The 25,230-nt window shown below is 38.2% G+C and overlaps 1 protein-coding gene and 1 long non-coding RNA gene across 16 annotated transcripts in view; one reads left to right on the top strand and one right to left on the bottom strand.

Annotated features, from left to right (window-relative positions):
* Positions 1-20,506, bottom strand: part of SNX13 (sorting nexin 13) — a 147,782-nt gene extending 127,276 nt beyond the window's left edge. For 8 of the 15 annotated variants that reach the window (XR_014067841.1, XR_014067839.1, XR_014067838.1 and 5 more), the window contains exon 1: positions 20,287-20,506. Coding sequence is in view for 5 of the 15 variants with exons in the window: in XM_081537668.1 (XP_081393794.1) it covers positions 20,287-20,298 (12 nt within the window). In the remaining 10 variants the exon portion in view is untranslated. Of the gene's footprint in view, positions 1-982; positions 1,113-1,899; positions 1,915-20,286 lie in introns of all 15 variants that reach the window. The other 7 variants (XR_014067840.1, XM_081537676.1, XM_081537674.1 and 4 more) reach the window with 2 other exon arrangements.
* Positions 19,235-22,080, top strand: LOC145524787 (uncharacterized). The gene is made up of 3 exons (XR_014067843.1): positions 19,235-19,356; positions 19,609-20,258; positions 21,849-22,080. It is a non-coding gene; the product is annotated as an uncharacterized LOC145524787 (long non-coding RNA).
* The last annotated feature ends 3,150 nt before the right edge of the window (positions 22,081-25,230 follow it).

The raw sequence follows: 25,230 nt of genomic DNA on the forward strand, positions 1-25,230 counted from the left end.
GATTCTAACAACACAAATACAGTGAGAGAAAAGAAATGAAGGAGCACAACTTCACTTCAGCTTGAATGAAAGGAACAGAGCAAGATCATATTCAATGAACCACTAGAATAACCATAAACTTGTTTGGAAAATCTATTTTATAAGATGTACCAAATAAAAGTTGACACCTTAAAAAAAAAAACAAATTGAATTTTGGTTCATTTTCCTTTTCAAGTCACCATGATTTTACAAAGAGAAGTAGAAAGGAAACTTGGGATATGTACTAATAAGTATTAATACATATGTATTAATAAGCATGTATTAATAAAATTGTGTAGCCATTGTGTAAAATGGACTGACAGTTACTCAAAACTTTAAACATACAACTACCATATGACTAAGAAATTATACTCTGAGGTATATATCTAGGACTGAAAACTCAAATACATATACATATGTGTTCACAGCCAAAAGATGGAAATAGCCTAAATGTCCACGAATGAATAAACAGATAAACAAATTGTGGTCTCTCCTTACAAAAAAGTATTTATTATTCAACCATAAGAAGGAATGACGCAGTAGTGATATATGCTACAATGGGGTAGGACATTATGCTAAGTGAAAGAAGCCAGGCTCAAATGGTAGATATTATGTGATTCCATTTATATGAAATACCTAGACTAGAAAAATCCATAAGACAGAATGTAGAATGATGGCTGCCAACTGCTGGGAGAAGAAAATGAGAAGCAGCTGTAATGGATACAATTTTCCTTTCAGGGTGATGAAAATGTTTTAGAACTAGATAGAGGTGACCGCACATCTCTGTGATTGTACTAAATGCCAGTGAATTGTTCACTTTAAAATGGTAACTATCTTATGTCAATTTCACTTTCACCTCAATTTTTTGAAAACTTTCAAATAAGAAAAAAAAAAAAAAACTGGGTCAGCTGTTAGAAGACACAATTTCTAGAACCGGGTTCTAGGCCAGCCACTTATAGCTGACCTCTCTGCGCCTCAATTTCTTCATCTGTAAACAGGTTGGGAACAGATGATATCCAAGCTTTCTCTCATTAACTGTTGCTCTATACCTGCAGCTCTGAATTTTTAAAGAATTGTATCAAATAGGAATTTATCTGGAAAAAAAAAAAAGCATGAAGTACTGGTTAATGTTCTCAGAAAGTTTTACATGAAAGTCATTAGAAAGTTTAACAAAACTGCCTCTCATAATGACTTTAAATTAGGTGGACATAAACATTAAAAGGCGAGTCAATAAAGGCAATTCTGTAGAAGTAAAACTAATGTGTTCTAAGATTGTAATTTTCTAGTAGTCACGCTATATCCAAGGACAGAAGTTAGAGAATCTAACCACAATTATAAATAAATAAATGAAATATGCAAATCTAGAAGAAAGACTGAATTACATAAATCTCAGGCATTTTTCCCTAACATCAATTCTTTCAGGCTTTAAGTGGTGCTGAGAATTATGTAACCTGCAGTCACTGAGTGCTGGCAGTTTGTATTTCAGATTCAATCTATTAATGTGCTGTGCTGTGCTGAGCTTAGTGGCTCAGTTGTGTCCTACTCTTTGGAACCCCATGGACTGTAGCCCGCCAGGTTCATGGGATTGTTTCTGCAGGCAAGAATACTAGAGTAGGTTGCCACGCCCTCCTCCAGGGGATCTTCCCAGCCCAGGGATCGAACCCAGATCTGCATTGCAGGCAGATTCTTTAAAGTCTGAGCTACCAGGGAAGCCCTAATCTATTAATATATATAGCTAAAAATAAGGTACACTATAAATACTAAAGAGCCTAACTAGTGTTCTCACAACTCTTATAAGTTGGCAGACTAAAACCATGTAAGCAAGCCAAAATTTTCCTCAGGAAGCAGCTTTGGCTATATTTTAACATAACAAATATTGACCTGAGTTATCAGAATCTCCCACCATACAGTATAGCAGAAATAATTTTGGTCTAGAAAATTTAAGCCAAATGATGTCAGCTGCCATAGCCAAAGAAATATCTTAATAACATTCCTACGAATTGTCTCAATCTGTATTGGCAAACTAAACTATGAGATGTGCCCACAAATGACTGAGACAACTGACTAGTTGTGCAGCTTTTTTTAAAAATAAATATCAATTGAGCTTTAGAAAAATGGGTACCATTCATATCAACCTAAACATAGGTAAATCAATGAATGCAAACCAAAAAAGAGAAAAGGAAAACAAGCACCATTTACCAATAATTGCTCTTCAGTCATCTTGCTAAGCACATATGAAAACCATGAATACAAAAGATACATATAAAAAAAGAAGATGCATGTCACAACCGGCTGTTAAAAGCATCCTTTCAATGTAACCTAAACCCCTATGACCCATCATAGGCATCGTATGCTTGCTGTCACAATATCAAAAAGTTACTTTTCCTTTCATAAATCAAACGTGAAATAAGATCACTGAATACAAAATCAATTAATTTTAAAAAGTATAACAGCTTTTAATCATGGACATATGTTCTGCTTAGTAAGAGCACATGGGTTTTAATTACTAGCTGACATAATATACTGTAATTATGCAAAAGTATATTTTCCACTTAGCATACAATTTTCTTATTTATATATCCAGCTACTACCAAATCGACTACTTTACTACTTACCCTGTTGTGACCAAAAATACATTAAAATTTTTGATGCTTTTGAATAAACTTGTCTTTCAAAAGTAATTCCATAGTTCATTTGTATAACTAGAGTAGCTCTTGAAGTCTACTAGTATTATACTTTAAAAAGCTTTAATTTAAAAGAAAAATAAATTTTCTACACTCTGTTGACATCTCTCAAGTTTAACAATGCACAAAAGTCAAGTTATGTATCAAATTAAACAAATGAGTTGCAGTAAACTAATTTATTCTGACAAATTTGAATCAGTGAAACAATTATAAATTTCTAGTTCCATACATAGCTTATACTTGAGTTAATCCAGACTGAATGGTTTCTTTATGAAACTCATCTTAATCCTCTATGCATAAAATTCCAACATACAAATAAATAAAGTTTCCCTAAGTAATATACAAGGTCCCTTTTCACTGTTTCTAAGTCTACACCATTTCTTCAGCACTGAAAAAAATCTGGAGTTGTGCAATTAAAATTGTTCCTGAAAAGCATTAAGTGTAAAAATAAAGAAAAAGCAAAGGCTTTGCTATTCTTAGGTATAGCAGAGGGTCCAACTCACACAAGTACGCACGCTGGAGTGAGCAGAGCTATGCTGGGCAGAACTAACCAGACCCTGACACTCCAGAGCTGCCTCCTGCTATTGTGGTAACAAAAAAGACGGGTCCTCTCAACACTCCCCTAGGAGCTTGTGGAACAGCAGTGTGAAACGCTGGGCTTCTCCATGGATCTTACACAACCAATCCACATCCCTTAACAGAGAGAATACAGAGCTAGGACTTCCTATGAAGTTCAGCCCATCTAGGTCTTAAACTGACTCCTGAGAGCCATTCACCCAATTCCCAACTCTCATCCACCATGGGACCGCTGAATATATTTTCCAGACCAATTCTGAACCCCTGATGCCCTGTTCTCATTGTGCTGTTGCTGCTGCTAAGTCACTTCAGTCATGTCCGACTCTGTGCGACCCCATAGACGGCAGCCCACCAGGCTCCGCCGTCCCTGGCATTCTCCAGGCAAGAACACTAATGCATGAAAGTGAAAAGTAAAGTGAAGTTGCTCAGTCGTGTCCGACTCTTCACGACCCCATGGACTGCAGCCCACCAGGCTCCTCTGTCCACAGGATTCTCCAGGCAAAAGTACTGGAGTGGGTTGCCATTGCCTTCTCCGTGCCCTGTCTACCAAAAGTTAAATTTCTTAGTTATCAGTCCTCTCCTGTACTCTAACCACTATACTGTTCTTGTTACTTCCTCCTTTATACAACTTCCCATTGCTTCCCTTCCTCCCAAAACCTCCCTCTGGGTTTATTCTGCTCTATGATAAAAATAAATACATCTATATGATCAAACATTTCACTGTTTGCTTTACGTAAAAGCTGCTTCCCCTGCAGCACTCTCAAAGTTTGCTTATTCTTTCATTTATCAAGTACCCCAACTTCACAATGAAGGGTCATTGCCCTAACCATAACTCTCAGCCAGTTTCCTGTAAAAAAGAAAACAACAACAACAAAAAGACACCCTGTCACTGTGCAATTGCTGCACATCAGAATTACCTAGGGGCTTTTTAAAGTCCCACTGCCCAGATTACACCCCCATACAAATTAAATCAGAACAGCTGAGGGTGGGAACTGGCCACTGGATTATCTAACGTGCAGCAAAATTAGGATAAGTAACATTGGTAGTTTGTCAAGTTCCCCAGGTGATTTTGCAATATGCAGTCACAGGTACAAACCACTGATCCCCAAGGCATTCCTAATCATTCACTCAAAACTCTTGACACATAACACATAACAAGCTTCTCTATCCTAAGTACTATATAATCCTGAATTATTTCAACATACATCCATTCAACACTCTTTGTTTTGCTTTGTTTTTTTGAACACGCTGCACAGCTTGAGGGGTATCAGTTCTCCATTCGGATTGAACCCGGGTCACAGCAGTGAAAGTGCTAAATTCTAACCACCAGATCACCAGGGAACTCCCAACTCTACTGTTAACATCATAAGCATTTCACTTCCACCAACTTTCATTGCAAGTCCACTTTTGCCACTGTAAGACCACATATCAAACTGCATCATTCTGTCTTCTCTGGATGGGAAATGAGACTAACTTACCCTTTGTTCACAATCTTCCAGTTCTATACTATTTAAACCTGTTAAATCTATTTTTCATTATTATTCAGAATTGCAGATGCTTAATTCTTCTACCTTCTCCTTACTTAGCCCACTTCTGCATTCACTTCCCTATCTAGATCAGACTCCACAGTTCACCATTTCAACCACTCTCTTGCCACTATCTTCATTTATCAAATTAAGTTGGAACTGTCTGCTTATTTTCCTGTATATACCATATGCTCTAAGTCTTATGAGGACATAAATTGTGTATGTTTTGTTCACTGATGTATTCTTGGTGCCAAGAATAACATTTGGCACATCTGGTATACCCTGAATAAGTATATCCAGAATACACAGATCTTCTCACTAATCATCTAAATCAGTGTTATAACACATCAATATTTTTTTCCCTAGTGATAATCTTCACCAGACTACCTTCTTTTCTTATCATTAACTGGCATCTTAACACTTAGATGCAACTTGCCCTTGGTTTCTGTGTCAAATCAGTTCAGTGAGCAACTACTCTCTATAGGGAGAAGGAAGAGAAGACAGGAGCAAAAAGTGCAACAGTAACCAAACTCTACTGGAAAAAGTAGACAAACACTTGAGAAGCTTATAAAAGCAGGAAAAGATAATTTACATTGTCACCTTTAAGAGTAGTTTTTTTAATTTAATGAAAATATTCTCTCAGGTGTATTAAACATAGGGAAAGGTATGGAAGTAAGTACCCAGACTGTTTTTAAAACAGAGAAAGCAAATAATACTTTCACTTTTTACTAAACATTTTTCTAAACCGGTTTACTTTTCAAGCTGCAAGAACTTGTTTAATATATATATTTAATATATTTTTTAATAAATATACATAGCAAATAATACTTTATTATTTTAAAATTACACATATCACTTTTCCTACAAAAGACACACCATATCCTTAACTCATTTTATTTATATTCAATTAACAGTCACTTAAAATATTTAAGTGACAACACTATTATGGGTGTTTATTTCTATCAAGCAATGATAATGATCATAAAACTTGTACTCCACCACGTGAAAAACATGAAACTAACACCTTGCTTAAGAAAGCAGGGCAAAACAGTCAAACTATGGTAATAATAAGGGAATAGCTCAACACATAACCTTTAAAATGTATCTGCTATGGAAAAAATCTTAAAAAATGGATACTTAATGACCTAGATAACCACAGTGGTGTGATCACTCACCTAGAGCCAGACATCCTGGAGTGTGAAGTCAAGTGGGGCTTAGGAAGCATTACTATAAACAAAGATAGTGGAGGTGCTGGAATTCCAGCTGAGCTATTTAAAATCCTAAAAGATGATGCTGTAAAAGTGCTACTCTCAATACGCCAGCATATTTGGAAAACTCAACAGTGGCCACAGGACTGGAAAAGGTCAGTTTTCATTCCAATCCCAAAGAAGGGCGATGCCAAAGAATGTTCCAACTACCGCACAACTGCACTTATCTCATACTCTAGCAAAGTAACGTTCAAAATTCTCCAAGCTGTACATGAACCGAGAACTTCCAGATGTTCAAGATGGATTTAGAAAAAACAGAAGAACCAGAGATCAAATGGCCAACGTCCACTGGATCATAGAAAAAGCAAGAGAGTTCCAGAAAAACATCTACTTCTGCTTCACTGACTATGCTAAAGCCTTTGACTGTGAGGATCACAACAAGCTGTGGAAAATTCTTCAAGAGATGGGAATAGCAGAACACCTGACCTGCCTGCTGAGAAATCTGGATACAGGTCAAGAAGTAACAGTTAGAACTAGACACAGAACAACAGACTGGCTCAAAACTTGGAAAGGAGTACATCAAGGCATTTAACTCATATGTAGAGTACATCATGTGAAATGCCAGGCTGGATGAATCACAGGCTGGAATCAAGATTGCTGGGAAAAATGTCAGTAACCTTGGATACACAGATGACTCCACCCTTATGGCAGAAAGCAAAGAGGAATTAAAAAGTCTCTTGATGAAAGTGAAAAAGGAGAGTGAAAATGTTGGCTTAAAACTCAACATTCAGAAAACTAAGATCATGGCATCTGGTCCCATCACTTCATGGCAAATAGATGGGGAAACAGCGGAAACAGGAACAGACTTTATTTTCTTGGGCTCCAAAGTCACTGCAGATGGTAACTGCAGCCATCAAATTAAAAGACGCTTGCTTCCTGGAAGACAAGCTATGACCAACCTAGACAGCATATTAATAAACAGATATATTACTTTGCTGACAAAGGTCCCTCTAGTCAAAGCTATGGTTTTTTCAGTAGTCATGTACGGATGTGAAAGTTGGACTATAAAGAAAGTTGAATGCCGAAGAATTGATGCTTTTGAACTGTGGTGTTGGAGAAGACTCTTGAGAGCCCCTTGGACTGCAAGGAGATCCAACCAGTCCATCCTGAAGGAAATCAGTCCTGAATATTCACTGGAAGAACTGATGCTGAAGCTGAACCTCCAATACTTTGGCCACCTGATGGGAAGATCCAACTCACTGGAAAAGACCCTGATGCTGGGAAAGATAGAAGGCAGGAGGAGAAGGAGACGACAGAGAATGGTATGGTTGGATGGCATCACTGACTCAATGGACATGAGTCTGAGCAAGCTCCAGAAGATATTGAAGGACAGGGAAGGCTGGCATGCTGTAGTCCACGGGGTGGCAGAGTTAGACACGACTGAGAGACCGAACTGAACTAATTTGTATATTGTCAAGGTTTACTTAAGTAGTAAATAAAAATTTTAAAACATTAGTAAGTATAAGAGTAACAAGGCGGAGATGATGAGGGCAGACACACTGCTGTAAGCAACTGTGAAGAGGCAGCTGGACCACAGTCAGAAACGATCAAGACAATCATGACTGAGCTGTGACTCCTGGACATGGAGTGCTGCTGAAAGAATAAGCCGGCCTAGTTAGGGATCTGCACAGTCAAGACCCAGAGACTCAGAACATGCTTGTTGTTATTTAGTCACTAAGTCATATTTAACTGTTTCACGACCACATACACTGTAGCCCACAAGGCTCCTCTGTCCATGGGATTCTCCAGGCAAGGATACTTGAGTGGGTTGCCATTTCCTTCTCCAGAGAGCTTCCTGACCCAAGGATCAAACCCACATCTCCTGCTTTGGCAGGTGGATTCTTTACCACTGACCCACCAGGGAAACTCGATTAGACATAAGGGAAATGCAAACCACTACTGAGATACAGATAACAATAAATATTCTTGAGAATGTAAAGAAACTAGAATCCTCCCATATGGCTTGTGGGAAAATAAACTCAATCACACAGCAAATTACCTTAAGCTCCTCTTACAAAAGTAAGTTAGAAAGAATGAATTTAGCTAATACATCAGAAGACTGCCAAACTGTTCTCTACTAAAGTACACAAAACTTTTACCATGGCAGTTAAGTAGTATAATATAAGATAAAACAGGCCATATTCATAAGTGTCCCTTTGCCTCATTCATATAAGACTTTAACAATACAAAAATAAAAGTCCCAACACTGACAATTCAACTTCTGCTTTTCCCCATAGTAGATAATAAAAGGGAAAGTCACAGTAGTTAGATGTTCAAAGCACAGCCTCATACTGAACTGTCACCAATCTCCTACTTCTGCTTTTCCTTCTTATGAAAAGCAGCATCCTATTTTAAAGGAGTGCTTAGTATTAACTGCTTAGTGCTTTGCTAACCACTTTACATATAACCACTTCACAACAACTCTAGGACATGTTATATTATGAACTCTAATCTATAGATGAAGAACAGCTTAAGACACAGAAGCGGACCATGAACTAAGCTTGGTGTAAAATTCAAGCATGTCCTGAGCCATGATTTCACACTGGCTCTCAAGTAGGTTTGTTTTTTTTTTTTAAATGATGTGGAGGTGATGGGCAAAATTTTGTACACGTATCTAAGGAATCAAATTAAAGGGATTTAATAAGATTTAAAAATTCTATTTATCAGAAAAACCTGACGTGACTAAACTGACATATCTTAAAGTCCTTGGCACTCCTTAAGAATCTGATGTAGATTTTGTAGGTATTACTATTCAGATAACTTTCCAAGGTACATTCTAGAGTTGATACAGGTTCAGAAAAATTTCCTTCATGCTCCTGAAGGCTGTATAGTAACAACTCAACAAAACAATGATCCTTAAAGTACTACAAGATACTCTTGATTTACATAAAAAGTAAAGCCCAACATCATTTATTAACTCTGAGATTATGAGGCTTTTTAATCAATAAATTCAGACAAGAAGGCATACAACAAAAAGAAAGTTATACTGAGTTGTATTATTTAAAATATATACATAAACTGTGTATACATTTGCCTTTTAAATTAGCAATGAAAAATATTTTTAAACCCATTAAGTGGAATATAACTTAAAAAAATAAAAGTTAAACTCTTTATTGTGGCCTGTTAAATTTACTTCAGGGGGAGAGAAAAGGGTGAAGGTCAAGGGAAATCACTGAGAAAGGAAGCTGCAGAACTACAGACACAGAAGGTCATAATACAAGATAGAGATGAGGGGGAAAAATCAACACATCCACAAAGCAAAAGCGACATGGAGGAAAAAATAACTATAGTGAGGAAAATAGAGACAGACACAGATTCACCCACAGAGGACCTTGATGGCACAATCTTCAGCTAAGTAAAACATTATTATCACATGAACACTCCACTCCTTGAATATAACAATTTATTGTACTATTACAGGAATGCAGATAAGGAGCTGCTGAATAAAGGAATTGCAATTATTTATATTCTTAATATCCATATTTAGATGTACAGTACAATTAATAACTTACAAATGAAAGTCCTTTTCTTAACCTACTATACAGTACTACTAATACCAACCAAGCTAACTACATATTTTCTTTTAAACAAAGGATTTTAACATTCCTCATCTTTCTATTCTCTATAAAGGAACAATTCAAGAGAAAAGCTTATATAAATTCTGAGTTACTTTACATAAAACTTGATTAAATTGACAAGAACCATAGTATTTCCCATAGCAGAAAACTACACAATGTTGACACTTTTTAAAGCACAACATGAGAATACTAAACTTTTTCCTTTCACTTCATCTATAGTAAAAGCTTTAATGGCCAGAGGAAATTATTGGTCAGTCAAAAGTTCTAGTTATGGTCATAGTATTCAAGTGTCACCTCTCTTGATGTCCTCCTGATATTTAGTCTAAATTTAGCCCTAGTGCAATACATAAATTAGAAAGTTAATAAAAACTGAGAAAGTAAGGGAAGAATTAGATCATCTGGGTCAAAAGGGAATTACTTTATTTGATTTGACATTTTAAACCTTATCCAATGAAACAAAGACAGAACACAAAAAACAACTTCAAACAAGTTTTAAACAAGTGGTTTAAAAAAATAAACCACTTGTTATTTACTTCTGAGGAAGTAATAATAAAATCTAGATATTTCTTGGTGTTACTGTGGGAAATACTGTGTGCAGTACTTAACATGCTATTTCACTTAATACTGAGAACAACCCTATGGGCTAAGGATCATTAATTTAAAAGTTACACCGATGAGAAAACTGAGGTTCATAAAGGTTAATAACTTTTTAAGGTCAAAATACTCCAAACTGACAGAACTTACAGATTCATATCCAAATAATCTGACACCAACTGTCAGTCTTAACCAAAAGCATACATTCTTCTTCAGAAATTAAGAATGTAAGAATGTTCAATCTGTGATTAGAAGAGATAAAGACATAGATGATAACATTCTTGAGTTCCAGCAGAAAGATAACCTCACTAACTTCTGCAGTCCTATAAATTTTGCATTAGTGCTTATTATTTGACTGAATATTATGAGCTATCAAACATTAACTTGTAGAACTTGGTTCAAAAAATATTTTTTATATAAAATACTCTTAAGCCTAATCAACTTTTCTAAAATTTTCATATAATTAATATACCCACTATTTGTACAGCCTATCATTTCAGTTTCTTTTTCGGTACCTTTGCTGTGCTATACATTTCAAGTTGTCTCCAACCTCCCTCTAGCCCATTTCCTCTTATTCTGCTAACTCTTACAGGATTAGACCACTGCAACAGTTCAAGTGTTGAGCACTCAGGTAGTATGCAAGAAAAAAACATCAGATGTTAGCAATTAACACTGGATATTAAAGTAGCTGGTTATATTAATAGTTGTAATCTAATTAACACCCTGAGGAAAATTCTGAGGGAAAAAAAATGCCACCTCAAATAATCTCAGGAAGAGAAATTAAGAACAAATTCTAAGGTATATTATGACTTGGAGAAACACTGGTAATACATAGTATCAGAGTATCTCAAAATCAGACCATTATTCCCCCAAACTGAGGTGAAATTAAACTGAGGTGAAATCTTATTTCAGACTCAACTCTTCCATGAAAACTGTACAATTTCAATCAGTTTTATAAGTTCCAAGCCTCAAATGACAGTGAATCCAAGAGCCATTCTCCATACATGTCCTGTTGTCACACAACGCTAGCCTGAAAATAAAAGATGTCACAATACAAAGAATCACATACTCGCTCACATGCCAAGCCACAGCCAGGCTAAAAATAACTCCAGGGTTCCAGGAGCACAAGCAAGTCAGGTTTAAATGAGGAGTAACACACAAAGACTCTCCAATAATGCCGGCTAAGGTCGAAAGCAAAGCAGGATTCACCTTAGGAGTCTCTTAGATGCATCAGAATTAAAAGTCCCTCAGGAAACTGGAAAAAACAGTGCAATAATCTAACAATGCTGAATTATTACAGATTGTATATGAGCCTCTGGTACTCACTGAAAGAGTATTAAACCAGTTTAATTTTCACCACTGAACAGAGCAGAATTATTTTATTAATCTTTTCTGGTACATGTTATTTCTGAATGTACAATGGAAACAGAGATGAGTGAAATGAGCAAACAGTAAGAGTGACATGGAGAGATATTTTAGGTAAAAGATCATGGTAGCAGCTGCGCTCCTAGAAAATGTACTCCCCAAATTTCCAAATTTTTGAAATTCATGACCAAATTTTTACTCCTGAAAATTTCAAGACAGCATTAAAGATCATACAAATATGAAACACTCCACAAAGCACCCAAACATCTGCATTACTGTACTATTATAAACAAAGCTTTAAGTTTATCTAGTTCTGGAATATAAATGAAATCATGAAAATAAAGCAGTAAGAGATACAAAATAAAATCCAACCTGTTCTTGCATTTATAATTTATTACATAAAAGCAACAAGAACCTAATCATATTTTTCTCTGTAGGAAAAATTAAAACAGAATTACATTCTAACTAAATGCCTGATGTTAGTTTTTTTTTTTGGTCAAACTTTTGTGTGTTTTGTGATCCCAAACATAATTTTCAACCACGGTGTACTATTTCAAAAACCCTTATGGAGTTAGACACCAACCAATCTTTAAAGGGTAATTAATGCGAGAGTTTAAATTTATCAAAGACAATTTTTTCCTAGTAATTTTTTAATTTACTTTCATTTTATTGGAGGGAATATTCAACATTCTTTTATTTGACAGCTATTTAGTGAGGACTAAGTGTTAACTCTGTTCCAGACACTGGAAACACAACGGTAAACCACATATTTGGGATTTTACATGAATATGTGATATATGAGGGTAGGGGCCAAGTATTACTTTTACCGAGGTAATGGAATTCAGCTAGGTCTTTCAGTAAAATTTGGTAGACCTCTTAAGAAGTGATAAAGAGCTTTTTACAGAAAAACAAAGCAAACAAAAAAAGACAAATTCACTGATATTTTTTTCACGTCTGTGAATTAGCTTGGAGCAAACAGAGACAGCAGAAATGGGTCACCTCTTCACTTGTAAGAAGCAGTTCATTTTAGAACTGCCATCTCAGCCAAACTGGCAGTTTCACCTGGAGTTATAAAAAAAAAAAAGCAAGTAACCACCCGTTAATTACAAATTCTCCAAACTCTTATTCCTCTTAATTTTTCACCTTTTAATTATATTATTTGTTTTATTCTGACAAAAAAAAAAAAAACCTCAAGGCTTCAGTTGAATGATGGCCAAACTGCCAACATTTAGCTTTGATGGTGAATTTTCTGAAGGGGGGTTTCAGGTCAGATGCAACTTCAGCACCAGAACTTAGCATGTGCCTACCACACAGTAGGGGTATGTATGTTTGGTAAACAAAGTGACCCACAAAAAGTAATCTTCAGTACAAGTTAGTATCAAAGCTTTTTAAACACTGTAATAAACAACAGCTTTTCCTTTTTAGAACTTACCAGGGGTTGGTTAAAAATAAAAGATTTCTTTTGCCGCAAATATTTCATAATATGTACACACAAATGACTATGAACCCCCAAATAAGCAACCTTTTCCAAAATATTTTTCAGAACTTCCCTTTCAGAATTCTTTGGAATCAGTTTACCAACCACACAAGAAACAATCCGCATCACTAGCTGCCAAGACATGCTGTCAGTCTTTTTTTTCTTTCCCTTCTTTCAGTCTAATCCCTGACTCCCCTGTAATTGTACCAATAGCCAGAGGACACCCTCTTTTCTCCTGGGATCCACCCACCTACTGAGAAGCTAGTGAGCCATAAAGCTAGATGGAGCCTACGGTTTGAATTCATGTAAGTGCAAAGCATAGAGAGGAAAAAAAATTATATATTAACCACTAATATTTGTATAATGATTGACAGTTTACAAAGACTTCTACTCTACCATTTATTCAATTTTCACAACAATATGAGAGTAACTAGGAAGGTGTTATCATCTCTGTTTTACACAGAAGGAAACTAAGACTCAGAAAGTTCAAACAACTTCCCCAGTGTCAAATCATAAATAAATCGTGAAGTTAAGACTCATCCCTGTAATGCTTAACATATAGGTCATACTTGGGTAGCCTCACTATTGAGGTAGCTAATAGACAAAGTATGCAACACCATGACTCCAACCTATTATTCAAATTTTAACCATTTTTAACATGATAAAACAGAGCTGTACACTTGATTCAAAAATGGAAAGTCAATGTTCAAGTACTATCAATCGAAGGGGCACTTGGTCTCTGAAACCACAAAATTTCAAAACACAGTTTAAAAAGTCACAGCCTTGAATCTCACACAGGAATGCCATAAAGTCACAGCTTTGCCATCAAACGGCTAGTTAGTGAGTGGCCAGCATCAGAAACTCTTAACCATTTTCTTCCTCTTCCAGAAGCTCACGCTCTCTCCTTTTCCACTATTAGTCAGGTAACAGAGCTTAACTGATCCCACATAAAGCAATCTATTTCAAACATCCTCTCATAGCCTTTTTTCCTCTCTTTAAGCATACTCTATTCCATAGGTAAACTAGAAATGGCACTGAACATAAACATAAGCACATCTAACAATGTGATGATTAACAGATAAAGCACCTTTTACAATCTGCAAAACTCTATGTATGTGCTGCTAGTTACTACACACAGAAATGAAGAGCCATACATTCTGAAGTGGCCTTACTATTCACAAACCAATGCTTTGTTATCTTTTAAACTACAAACATTTGTACTCAGTTCTTCCAAATTTAATTCCATATTTCCTCAAATAAAATAACTTTATAAACTTGTGGTAATTAGTGCAAAACTTTTAAACACAGTGGACTAGATAAAAAACTATTTTATATCAGTTTTTGTGAAAGTGTTAGTCCCTCAGTTGTGTCTGACTCTTTGCGACCCCGTGGATTATAGCCTGCCAGGCTCCTCTGTCCATGGAATTCTCCAGGCAAGAATACTGGAGTGGGTTGCCCTTCCCTTCTCCAGGGGATCTTTCTGACCCAGGGATCAAACCCAGATCTCCCACACTGCAGGCAGATTCTTATCATTTGAGCCACAAGGGATGCCCAATTTTTGTGAAACAGTGGTCAAAAAAAACTTTGGAACATCCATCTGAACATTAGTATCTCCAAACCCAGGACATCCAAGGACGGTTATGGAAATCTAAAATCTCTTTTTTAATATTCTGAAATGCCAAATGGAAAAGGGAGACTTACCTAATATAAAGTTATAGAGTTTAACTAAAAAAATTCAAACATATTTGCTTTTGTTTGCAATTCTATCAATGAGTTAGCCAGTTGCTAATCAGAAGTGATGAAAAATGGGTATATATGTGCTACAATAATAAAATATAATGAAAATAAATACAAAGTAAGAATAATTTATGTATAAGCTCTCTGAAAATCTGGAATCAATGGGGCAAAAAAATGAAACATAGGTCCTTTAGAATTCTTGAGAAATGGTTGGCAATATTCAACTTGGTTTGTCAGAAGATCCTAAACCAAGTCGTATGTAGAGTGACAAGGTGGCCTCATTCTAGACAGTGATGTCCTTATACTTCCCTTGTAAAATCTCTTTCCCACCTTTAAACATTCTTTGAATGTCAATGGGCCTATGGTTCTTGTTCTGGTTAGTAGCCTTTAAAATGTTATTAATTAATAATTAAAGAAATAGATCACATCGCTTAAGGAATAATCCACCCCAAGTGTATGTCTCAGAACAAATATATTAATCAACAAAATCATGTCATAATTTTTTCTTAAGCACTTACTATGAGCAAGAGTGTATGTGTGTCTGTCTTTTAAAAAGAGCTCTGAAAGTCCAAAGATCTCCCCTGATGCACAACTCATCACATCTCAGGGTTTCCCAAAGCAAAATATAACAAACTCTTTTTAAGTCTTTATATTAAGTCAGGGTTCTCCAGAGAAACAGAATCAGTAGGAAATTTTTTTTAAAAGAGATTTATTATGAGGGACTGGCTCACAAGCTTATGGAAGCTTGCTGTCTGCAAGCTGGAAGGACAGGAGAGCCAGTGGTGTAATTCAGCCCAAAGGCCTGAGAATTAGGGAAGCTGATGGTATAAATCATGGCCCAAGATGAAATGACACGTTTGAGCTGGCACTCAAACAGTGAAGCAGAAAAAAGGGGCAAATTCCTTCTTCCCATTGTCTTCCTCAGGCCCTCAACACACTGGACAGTGCCCACCCACACTGGGGAGAGCAATCTACTGTAAGGAGCCCACCACTTCAAATGCTTATCTTGTCCTCATCCAGTTACACCCTCACCATTATACCCAGAAACAATGTTTAATGTGACACTCCAAGGCTGGTCGACACATAAAATTAACTGACACATAAAATTAACTATCACAGTCTGTATGCAATTTGACACAAATTCCAACACCTTCTTTGAGAGTAAATCACCTATCAAAAGCTATAAGAAATCCTATTTAACTTCCCGTAGGCAAATCTTCCAAACGTATTTGAAGCACAAAATTGTACTCCCTTAACAACTATTAACCTTGGACTTCTAAAAGGGCAGCAGCTTATGCCTTACCCATCTGTACATATTTGTTAACCACCAAATCAAGAATTAGCATTAATATACAAAAGAATCAGTAAGTCTGGATGGAAATTACTTAGCATACCTGTAAGTACCATTTACTAGTGCCCCATATTTACACTGGAGAAGGCAATGGCACCCCACTCCAGTGTTCTTGCCTGGAGAATCCCAGGGATGGCAGAGCCTGGTGGGCTGCCGTCTATGGGGTCGCACAGAGTCGGACACGACTGAAGCGACTTAGCAGCAGCAGCAGCAGCAGCAGCATATTTACACACAACCCAAACAACTATTAAGTTTAAATAACTACAATTTTTATTCACTATTTTTAAAAGCACGCATGTCAACAGACTGCTGATTGGTTCTTATGCAAAGACAACCTCCAGAGTATGCCATAGCACTGGACCAAATTCAGCATATTTTCCTACAACTTCTATACTTTAGTTCTCTGTAATAATACTCACAAATAATAACCCCAATAGCTCCTAAAAGTATGTTTAATGAAAATTCACTAATAAATATTTCATTCAAGTGTTGTGAAAATTCAGATTACATGAAAAAAATTCTCAGGTAAACTACTCGCTTACCCATACCCTAAGTCTGATATGCTGAAATTCACTCCTATTTTAAAAAGAGTGGCACTTCCCAGGTGGCGCTAACAATGTAGGTAGACAGAAGAGATGGGAGTTCAATTCAGGAGGGCATGGCAACCCACTCCAGGATTCTTGCCTGGAGAATCCCCACGGACAGAGGATCCTGATGAGTTACAGTCCATGGGGTCGCAAAGAGTCAGACACTACTGAAGCGACTTAGCACGCACACAGAGGATAAGTAAGTGAGTATTAAACAAATAATTTTCAAGTATAGTATTTACAAATTATTGGGCAAATGTCACAGGAGGAACATTAAAATTAAGAAGTCCTGAAAAAAAGGTTAAATGGACATTAAGTGGGAAAAAAAAAAAGTCCTCTTATGGAAATGCAAAGGACACAAATACACAAATATAGCTAGCAAGTCTTCTAAATACTTCAATAGTATTTAGAATGAAAACAAAACAAAGTCAAAAAACTTAAATTGAGAACTATGTTAATAACTTCTCTTTCATTTAAAAAAAAAAGCAGCATGATGATCCTCTGGGGCTCCACTTTCAATTCACACTAATCTATCATATCTCACAGGTTTATATACAAATGAATTTGCTCAACTGGAGAAAATTTTCCTCTCAGCTTAACTTAATGTAGCCCTTAATTGATCACTTGCATGGTTTCTCACTTCTGCAAAGGTTTCAAAGACCTAGTCTGACAAAATGCAAAAGTGAAAAGTTTCACATGAATGTTTATTATTCTCATTTGATATGTTACATTAAGTAGCTATATTTTTTACATCCCCACCTCAGTTTAAAAAAAAACAACCAAACTAAAAACAGTGTACTGATGATTATGAGCTACAAAAAAAAGATTAATGATGCATTCCATACTGAGCCACAGAAACGGCAAACAATTTGTAATGAGTTCCTAGGTGTGATTACTGACTCAAAGAGTTGTATAATTTTTAAGCAAGCTATTTTAATTCTCAACCTCAGTCTTCTTATCTGGCTAATGGGGCTATCACCTGCCCCAATGTTGTGATGTGAAAGAACTAAGCAGATTGTATGATTCACCACTTTCTGAGCACAATATATGCTCACTGAACAGAGCCCATCATTATACATTTTGAGATCTCACATAAACAAATCATAGCCCCCAAACATGCTGATATCTAAGTTAGCACTAAGAGAAGCAGTAAGAAGAAATCCCACACTATAATTTTAGTAAATCAATACTGACTATCATTTTATATCCAAAATACTTCAAAACAGGACGATTTCTGAATGTGGTCCACAAAAACCTAATGTCAAGCAAAAAAGTCTTTCTCAAGTAATAATAATTTTCAGTTTATCTACTACAATATTCAGACAAAGAAGCAGTATGTTTTAAAATCTATGAAGAGAGCTGAAAATTACTTATAGGGAGCAAAATGGTCAGAATTCTGTACCTAGTCAGGAGATGGGATTCCAGTTTCACCTCTGCCTCTAATAATTGTTTGGCCTTGGACAAGTCTCTGGGCTTCAGTTTCCTAATCTATAAAATGATTACTCACAAACATAGATAAGATGCAAGTAGCATTTAATCTGAGTCTTACTTTGGAGAAGCAATCCAGGGTAGTTGTTAACAATGGACTCAGAGAGACAGCCAAGGTTGGAACCCTGGCTCTGATTCTTAAAAGCTAAGTGCAGCACACACACATACACACACACACACACACACACACACACACACATACACACAGCACTAAAGCATATCTAACTATTATGACTGACTTACTATTGAAAATAGATATCTCACTGAAACATGAAATTATTTTAAAATAGGGAAGCTTAGGGGAATTCCCAGGTGGCCTCGTGGTTCGGATTTCAGGCTTTCACTGCCCATGGCCCAGGTTCAATCCCAGGTAAGAGAACTGAGATTCTACAAGTCATGTAGCGTGGCCAAAAAATAATTTAAACAATAAAACACAGACGCTTAGAAAGTTCAGTCTTCCCCATTTTACTAGTAGGCACTGAGTTCATGTAAAAGCATTACAACTCTTCAATGGCTGCTAACCTAAGCCAAACTTCATCAAAAGATCATCTCATAAAATACTGTATATTATCAACAGCATTGAAAACTTATTATAAGGCTAATCTTTCCCACAAAATATCACACTAAAGGTAAAAATAAAACTTCTGATACTTACCTTTTTTTCCTAACCTAATACTGCTAATGACAACAGAAGCTTATGATGTACCATAATCTCTGGGAATAAAATTAACTACTGGAGTGGAAAAAAAAAAAATTTGTGAGATATAGAAATACAAAATGAACTACAAACTACTAGAAATAAGTAGTTCATGAGCTAAAATCAACCAATAAGGATTTACCAGGCACATCATATGCCAGGCTCTGTACACATTATCAAGTACAAATACCAAAGTATGAAGTTCCTCAGAGTCAATAAAGTAGGACAGGTAAGTCCTCTATTACCACGTTTTCACACAACAAAAGCCACTCAGCTACAAACATTTCTATCAGTCCAAGTAGGAATACTTCCCATTGCCCGTTAAAATTTCTTCCTATCCTTAGTTCAGCCCACAAAGATGCCCAAACTAGTCCCTGACAGCTGACACTGGAATCTTCACAGGACTTCAAGTGAGTAGCTTCTAAGACATTTCCTCAAATCCACAAGCCTCAGAATGTATCTTCAATGACACCCAAGAGCATACACCACAACACCTAACTGTGTGAGGTCAAGTACCTAGTTAGATCAATTTTGTTCTTCCCCTTAAAGTACTGTTACAGAAGGCAAACTGCTTCTTCAAAGTCTTGCTTTTTGTAATGGACATCAGACAACAGAAAAGGGAAACTGATTGGCTAGTCACAGTTGCCCTACTTCCATTTCAGGACCAAGGAAAAAAAAAACTGTTCCACTGAAAGTACCAAGGGAGCCTTAAGCAAATCAAGAGGACGGATGCTAAACTCAACTTTGTGATTCCCACTATTTAAGCGAAAGGTGAGGGGTGTGCGACAGGGGGTTAATGTAACCGGGCTACCCAAGTGCTCCCTTAGACAAAGAGGTCCTCTTCACGGCGTAGTCAAGGTGGGGGTGGGAAACAAGCCAGACTGGCCGAGTGACAAACCCAGGATGCTGACCGAGTTGGGAAGTGGAGGGCCCTAGAGGCCAGGGACCCGAGAAGGGAGACACCTCGGGCAAACCGTAGGGGAACAGGAACCAGCACGAACGCAAAGAGACGGACGCTGCCACAGAGCAATGCGTAAGGGGACGCCACGAAGGGAGCGGCGAGTTAGGAGGCAGCGACAGCAGGAGAAAGACCAGTGCCAGGAGCGACGGGCAAGTGGCAACCGCGAAACCAGAGGCACAGGCAAGCTGGAGGTGGTGGGACTGTTGAGTCAGCACCGCTCCTATTCAAGGGGCAGCTGTAGGATCCCCGCTGCTGCTCGACCCCGGGGGCCCGCTACCAAAGGTCGGGCCCGCCAGCGGCTGAAATAGTGTTATCTGAACGGCCAGCGCCGGCCCCTTCCCCATTTCACAGGTAAACACTGGCCGCCGTCGCCGCTTACCTCTGTTAACATTATTACACCCCGGGGAAGTGAGCTCCTCCCTAGCCTCGCCGCATGGCAACAGCCGTAGCAGCAGCGAAAACTGCCTGAGCCGCCGCCAACGGCGGCAACAGCTCCTTCTGTCCTCTCCCGGGCGGCGGCTTTACTCGGCTTCGCTGGCTTCCCCCCGGCCCGGCTGCTCGCGACGGACGCGCCGCCATCTTGGAAGAGCGACGTCCGCGTCTCCCTGCGACGTGCGCTCCCATTGGCGGGCGCAGGGGCCGCCGGCGTCTCGTGACTGTCGCCATAGCGCCGGCGCGAGGGGAAACGGAGGCTGGAGGCCGGAGACCTGCTCGGCGCTAGCGGCCAGGGCCCCAGGGCAGGGCGCAGGGGCTGACTTGGGACCGTCAGGAGGGCAGACAGACCCCAGCGCGGGGCCGGCCCGGGAGCTGGCGCGAGCGCCCGAGGCGACCGCTTATCTTCGGCCGCACGCCGGGGTCGGTCGGCCCTGGGGTGGACCGGCAGAGGCCGAGGCTTCGACTGATGGCGCCGCGGACGTCGCGCTTCTCGGGGATAAGGAGGCAGATGTCCAAGAGAAAAACTTCCCTCTCGCATTTCCCTGGCCCTGCGGCGACCTAAGAGCAGGCGGGGAATGTTCGTCTTTCTCCACTGTCTGTGGCTTAAATATGATCTGAAACTGCTCCCCGCTCAGTCCCTCTCCTTCTAAACTTTGCCAGAAACTTTCCTTTGTCTTTACCAATCCTCAGCGAGTTCTCTACTGGGATGCGCGACGGGTAGTAGAAGCGATACAGGCATATCAGCTTTACCCATATCGTAGCAGTTAGACGGTCGCTGATTCGATGATTGGCCAGCACCTGTATAACAATGAGGGCTTGGTTTTGCTCCTCGTGAGAAATCTCTAAAAAAATCAAAGCCAGTTTTGCTTTTTAACTGAGGTCTGTACAGCTCTACTGGCTTCTTGATACAATGTGTGTATGTGTGTATCTCATAGTGAGGTATCATTGTAAATAGTCATAACTTAAATGGGACAGAGCTCTGGAACCCAGCATGCATAGAAGCCCCTGAGACAGACACCGTTCTAAACCTGCAACTAGATGAGTTACGATGTGTGAAACAAGGCAGTCACTTCTACCTGAATTGTAATGAAAGTAGTTTATCTGAATCTGCTCTCAAAGTGTGTTGCCCTGTTGTAAGAAACCAGTTTCCAACTGACAAAGTTTTCAAATTTGACATGCAGAATCCTTCCATCTCTTTTAAGGGGTTACGAAGGCATTTCGGAAAACTAAGACCAGTAGAAGTACCTCTCTAGTGGAGTCCCCCGCCCCCTTCCTTAACGGTAGTACTATTGTGTAAAATGAAATTTACTTAATACATTACTCTTAAATTCTCAAGGCATTATGGACCTTGTGTTACCTCGTGTCCTCCTCATCAAGGAAACAGGATGGTTCATTTTGGTAGTCAGAAATTCGAGATAAATCCTGATTTTACCCAGTTCAACTAATTGAGGCAAGTAATTTTGTGTTGTTTTGATCTACATCTGATACATAATTTCCATATTAAAGGGCCAGCAAAATTCCGACCTCTGCAACAGAATAAAATGTGTTACTGGTATTGACAGCATAAGCCATGAATAGGAAACAAGATTGGAAAATACTATCTTGCCTAAGATACTAAGGGAAATGAAGAGATACTAGAGACAAGGAAGAACCTGGAAAAAGACAACTGTTCCAATGTATAAATAAAACAGGAGGCTCATTAATATTTAAGATACCAACTAGTAAATTAAAACTGTAATTTAGGTGTGTGGCCTGAGTAATTTTCGTTCACGTATTTTTCCCATTCCAGAAGCAAGGCATTTTCACTTATTTTAAAGGTGGTAAATTAAGTGTAGACACAACTTGAGGTTTGTACCAGCCTGTAATATGACATGGGTATACTTTTAACGTTTAGGAGTTTGTAGACCTAAGAGCAAGTCAAAATCATTAGCTCCCAAGTTTTCTTAGCCAGAGTTCTTTCTGTGACCTAAAAAAGCCCTTGTGCTATCTAATCTCACCAGTCCCACCCCACATCCACCTCTCTGACCTCATTTCTACTAAGCATTGCTCCTGTAACAACATGGTATCCTTCTAGCCTTGGGGCCTTTGCACTCACTGTTTATCTGGAAGCATCTTTCCACCAGATACCTGCATGGCTAGATCTCTCACTTCTGTTCCGTCTTTGCTCAAATGTCATTTTTTTCTAAGGAAACCTACATTTAAAATGTTACCCCTCCCCCAGCATCCTCCTAAAAGACCCTGACAGGAAAAGGCCTAATTAAAACTGAATAAAAAAAATCCCTGGTGTTGAATTTTTTTTTAATTGACTGTTGTGTTTTCTTATCTTCATGTTAGTGGGGGAATTACTTTTACTGTCAATAGAATGCCGGAGAGAAGTTTATGACAATAAGCTGAGCCTTTCCCTTAACCTTATGTTACTGCTGATATTTTCAATGGTGGTCATAGGATGGGGGGGTCAAAAGATAAAATATGTTAAAAAAATTTTTTTTCTTAGGTATATGTACCTTGAGCATGAGTTAAATTTATTTTGTTAGCAAGGGAAGCAACAGAGTAAGGTATGCCATTTCAGAGACTTAGGGAAGTTGAGAAAGAGTGCTTACAGAAGCAGCTAGCTTTAAAAAAAATAAAAAGTAAACATCTAATTTGGCACAGATTGCAGTTTCATTCCATGTGGTCTTAAAAACATCCTATCACTTGTAAAGGAAACTTGGGACAGGCTGACCTAAGATGCCAGGTTCTTTGGCTATCAATCAGAAATTTAAAACAAAACAATCCATCTGAAGAAACATGATAAGGATGCATCTATGGTTGTTATTGCAAAAGGTTTAATTCCTCAGCAGCATCCAGTTTGTCCAGTTAACACAGAAAGGATGATGAAAAGGTCAGAGGCAAAAATCAAGTGTGTGATGCTTTTAAACAGGCCATTGCTGGTGATTTCTAAACCTTAGAGCAACAATTCAGAATATCTAGTTTGTCTTTTTAATTTTAAAGCAAAGAAAAAAAATTATTCTACATATTCAGGTTGTCACATATTGGCTGTAATCCTTTTTGAGAAACTGGGAAAGTGTAATGTCAGTCTCCCAAGCAAATTCCATCTATCGAACAGTTGGTGCATTTAATCCTTTGGTTTCTTAAGCCATTTTACTCGCTACAGTTTACTCATGATGCAGTGTCACCAGTGTCACCTGTCACCTCTACTGAACATTAAATAGTGCCATATGTTCATTAGTAAAGTCCAGTATGAGAGTCAGTGTATCTGAAATGAAATAATACATTGTGAACAGAAGAGACACATGATAAAACAGACAACAGCAGGATATCCTGATTCTTTTTTATAGCTTTAGTATGACACCAATAAGACAGAAATTTCAAAGTATTTAAGAGTGATCTGAAGTCTAGCTTCAAATAGCTCAGCATGTGCTTTTTTCTTAAAACAGTATTTTTTGAAGAAATACTGAGGCAGCTCAAGACTTGAGAGAGGCAGATATAATATGAAGTTTCTCTAACATCAGATAGAGCCATAAAATAATAATATTCACCAGTCTCTTGAATAATAGCTCCACAATGGTACCAAGATCTTGATAGAAAGGACCTTATTATGAATATGTAGAGGTCTAGAGTGTATTTCAGAGGTTTTACTAGATCACTGACAACCTCAGTCAGTAATTTTTAAAACAAATATTTGTACACCATAAAAATTAGGCCTTGAGCACTTTTCAAAGAGTTCTTTCTCAATTGTTGATACTGTTTATCAGTGTATGGGCCAGGTGCTGAGGGTGGCATTTCACATACATTTAACAACTGAAAATGACTATCCCAGTAGATCTTAATAACCTCCAGGCTATGAGAGGTTTAGTAACCTAACTCAGATCACCTATCAAGGATACATGCTCTCAACATGATCCTGATGTTCCTCAGTCACCACCTCCTCTTTGAGTATGTTGTTCAGTCCCTAAGTCATGTCCCAGTCTTTGCAACCCCATGGATTGCAGGACACCAGGCTCCCCTGTCCTCCACTATCTCCCAGTGTGCTCAAATTCATATCCATTGAGTCGGTGATGCTTTCTAACCATCTCATCCTCTGCTGCCCCTTTCTCCTCTTGCCTTCAAATCTTTCCCAGCATGAGAGCCTTTTCCAATGAGTCAGCTCTTCACATCAAGTGGTTAAAGTATTGGAGCTTAATCATCAGTCCTTCCAATGCATATTCAGGACTGATTTCCTTTAGGATTGACTGGTTTGATCTCCTTGCAGTCCAAGGGACCCTCAAGAGTCTTCTCCAACACCATAATTCAAAAGCATCAATTCTTTGGCGCTCAGCCTTCTTCATGGTTCAACTCTCACATCCATACATGACTACTGGAAAAACCATAGCTTTGACTTTGTTGGCAAAGTGATGTCTCTGCTTTTTAAAATGCTGTCTAGGTTTTTCATAGCTTTTCTTCCAAGGAGCTAGTGTCTTTTCATTTAATGGCTGCTGTCACCATCTGAGTGATATTGGAGCTCAAGAAAATAAAATCTGTCACTGCTTCCAAATTTCCCCCTTCTATTTTCAATGAAGTCATAGGACCGGATGCAGTTTTTTGAATGTTGAGTTTTAAGCCAGCTTTTTCACTCTCCTCTTTCACCTTCATCAAGAGGCTCTTCAGTTCCCCTTTGCTTTCTGACATTAGAGTGGTATCATCTGCATATCTGAGGTTGTTGATATTTCTCCTGGCAATCTTGATTCCGGGCTGTGCTTCATTCAGCCCAGCATTTCACATGATGTACTCTGCACAGAAGTTAAGCAGAGTGGCAATATACAGCCTGGATGTACTCCTTTCCCAATTTGGAACCAGTCTGTTGTTCCATGTCTGGTTCCAACTGTTGCTTCTTGACCTGCATGATAGG

The sequence above is a fragment of the Giraffa tippelskirchi genome, chromosome 10, assembly GCF_054371585.1.
Source record: "Giraffa tippelskirchi isolate mGirTip1 chromosome 10, T2T-mGirTip1v1.2.pri, whole genome shotgun sequence".
NCBI lineage: Eukaryota > Metazoa > Chordata > Mammalia > Artiodactyla > Giraffidae > Giraffa > Giraffa tippelskirchi.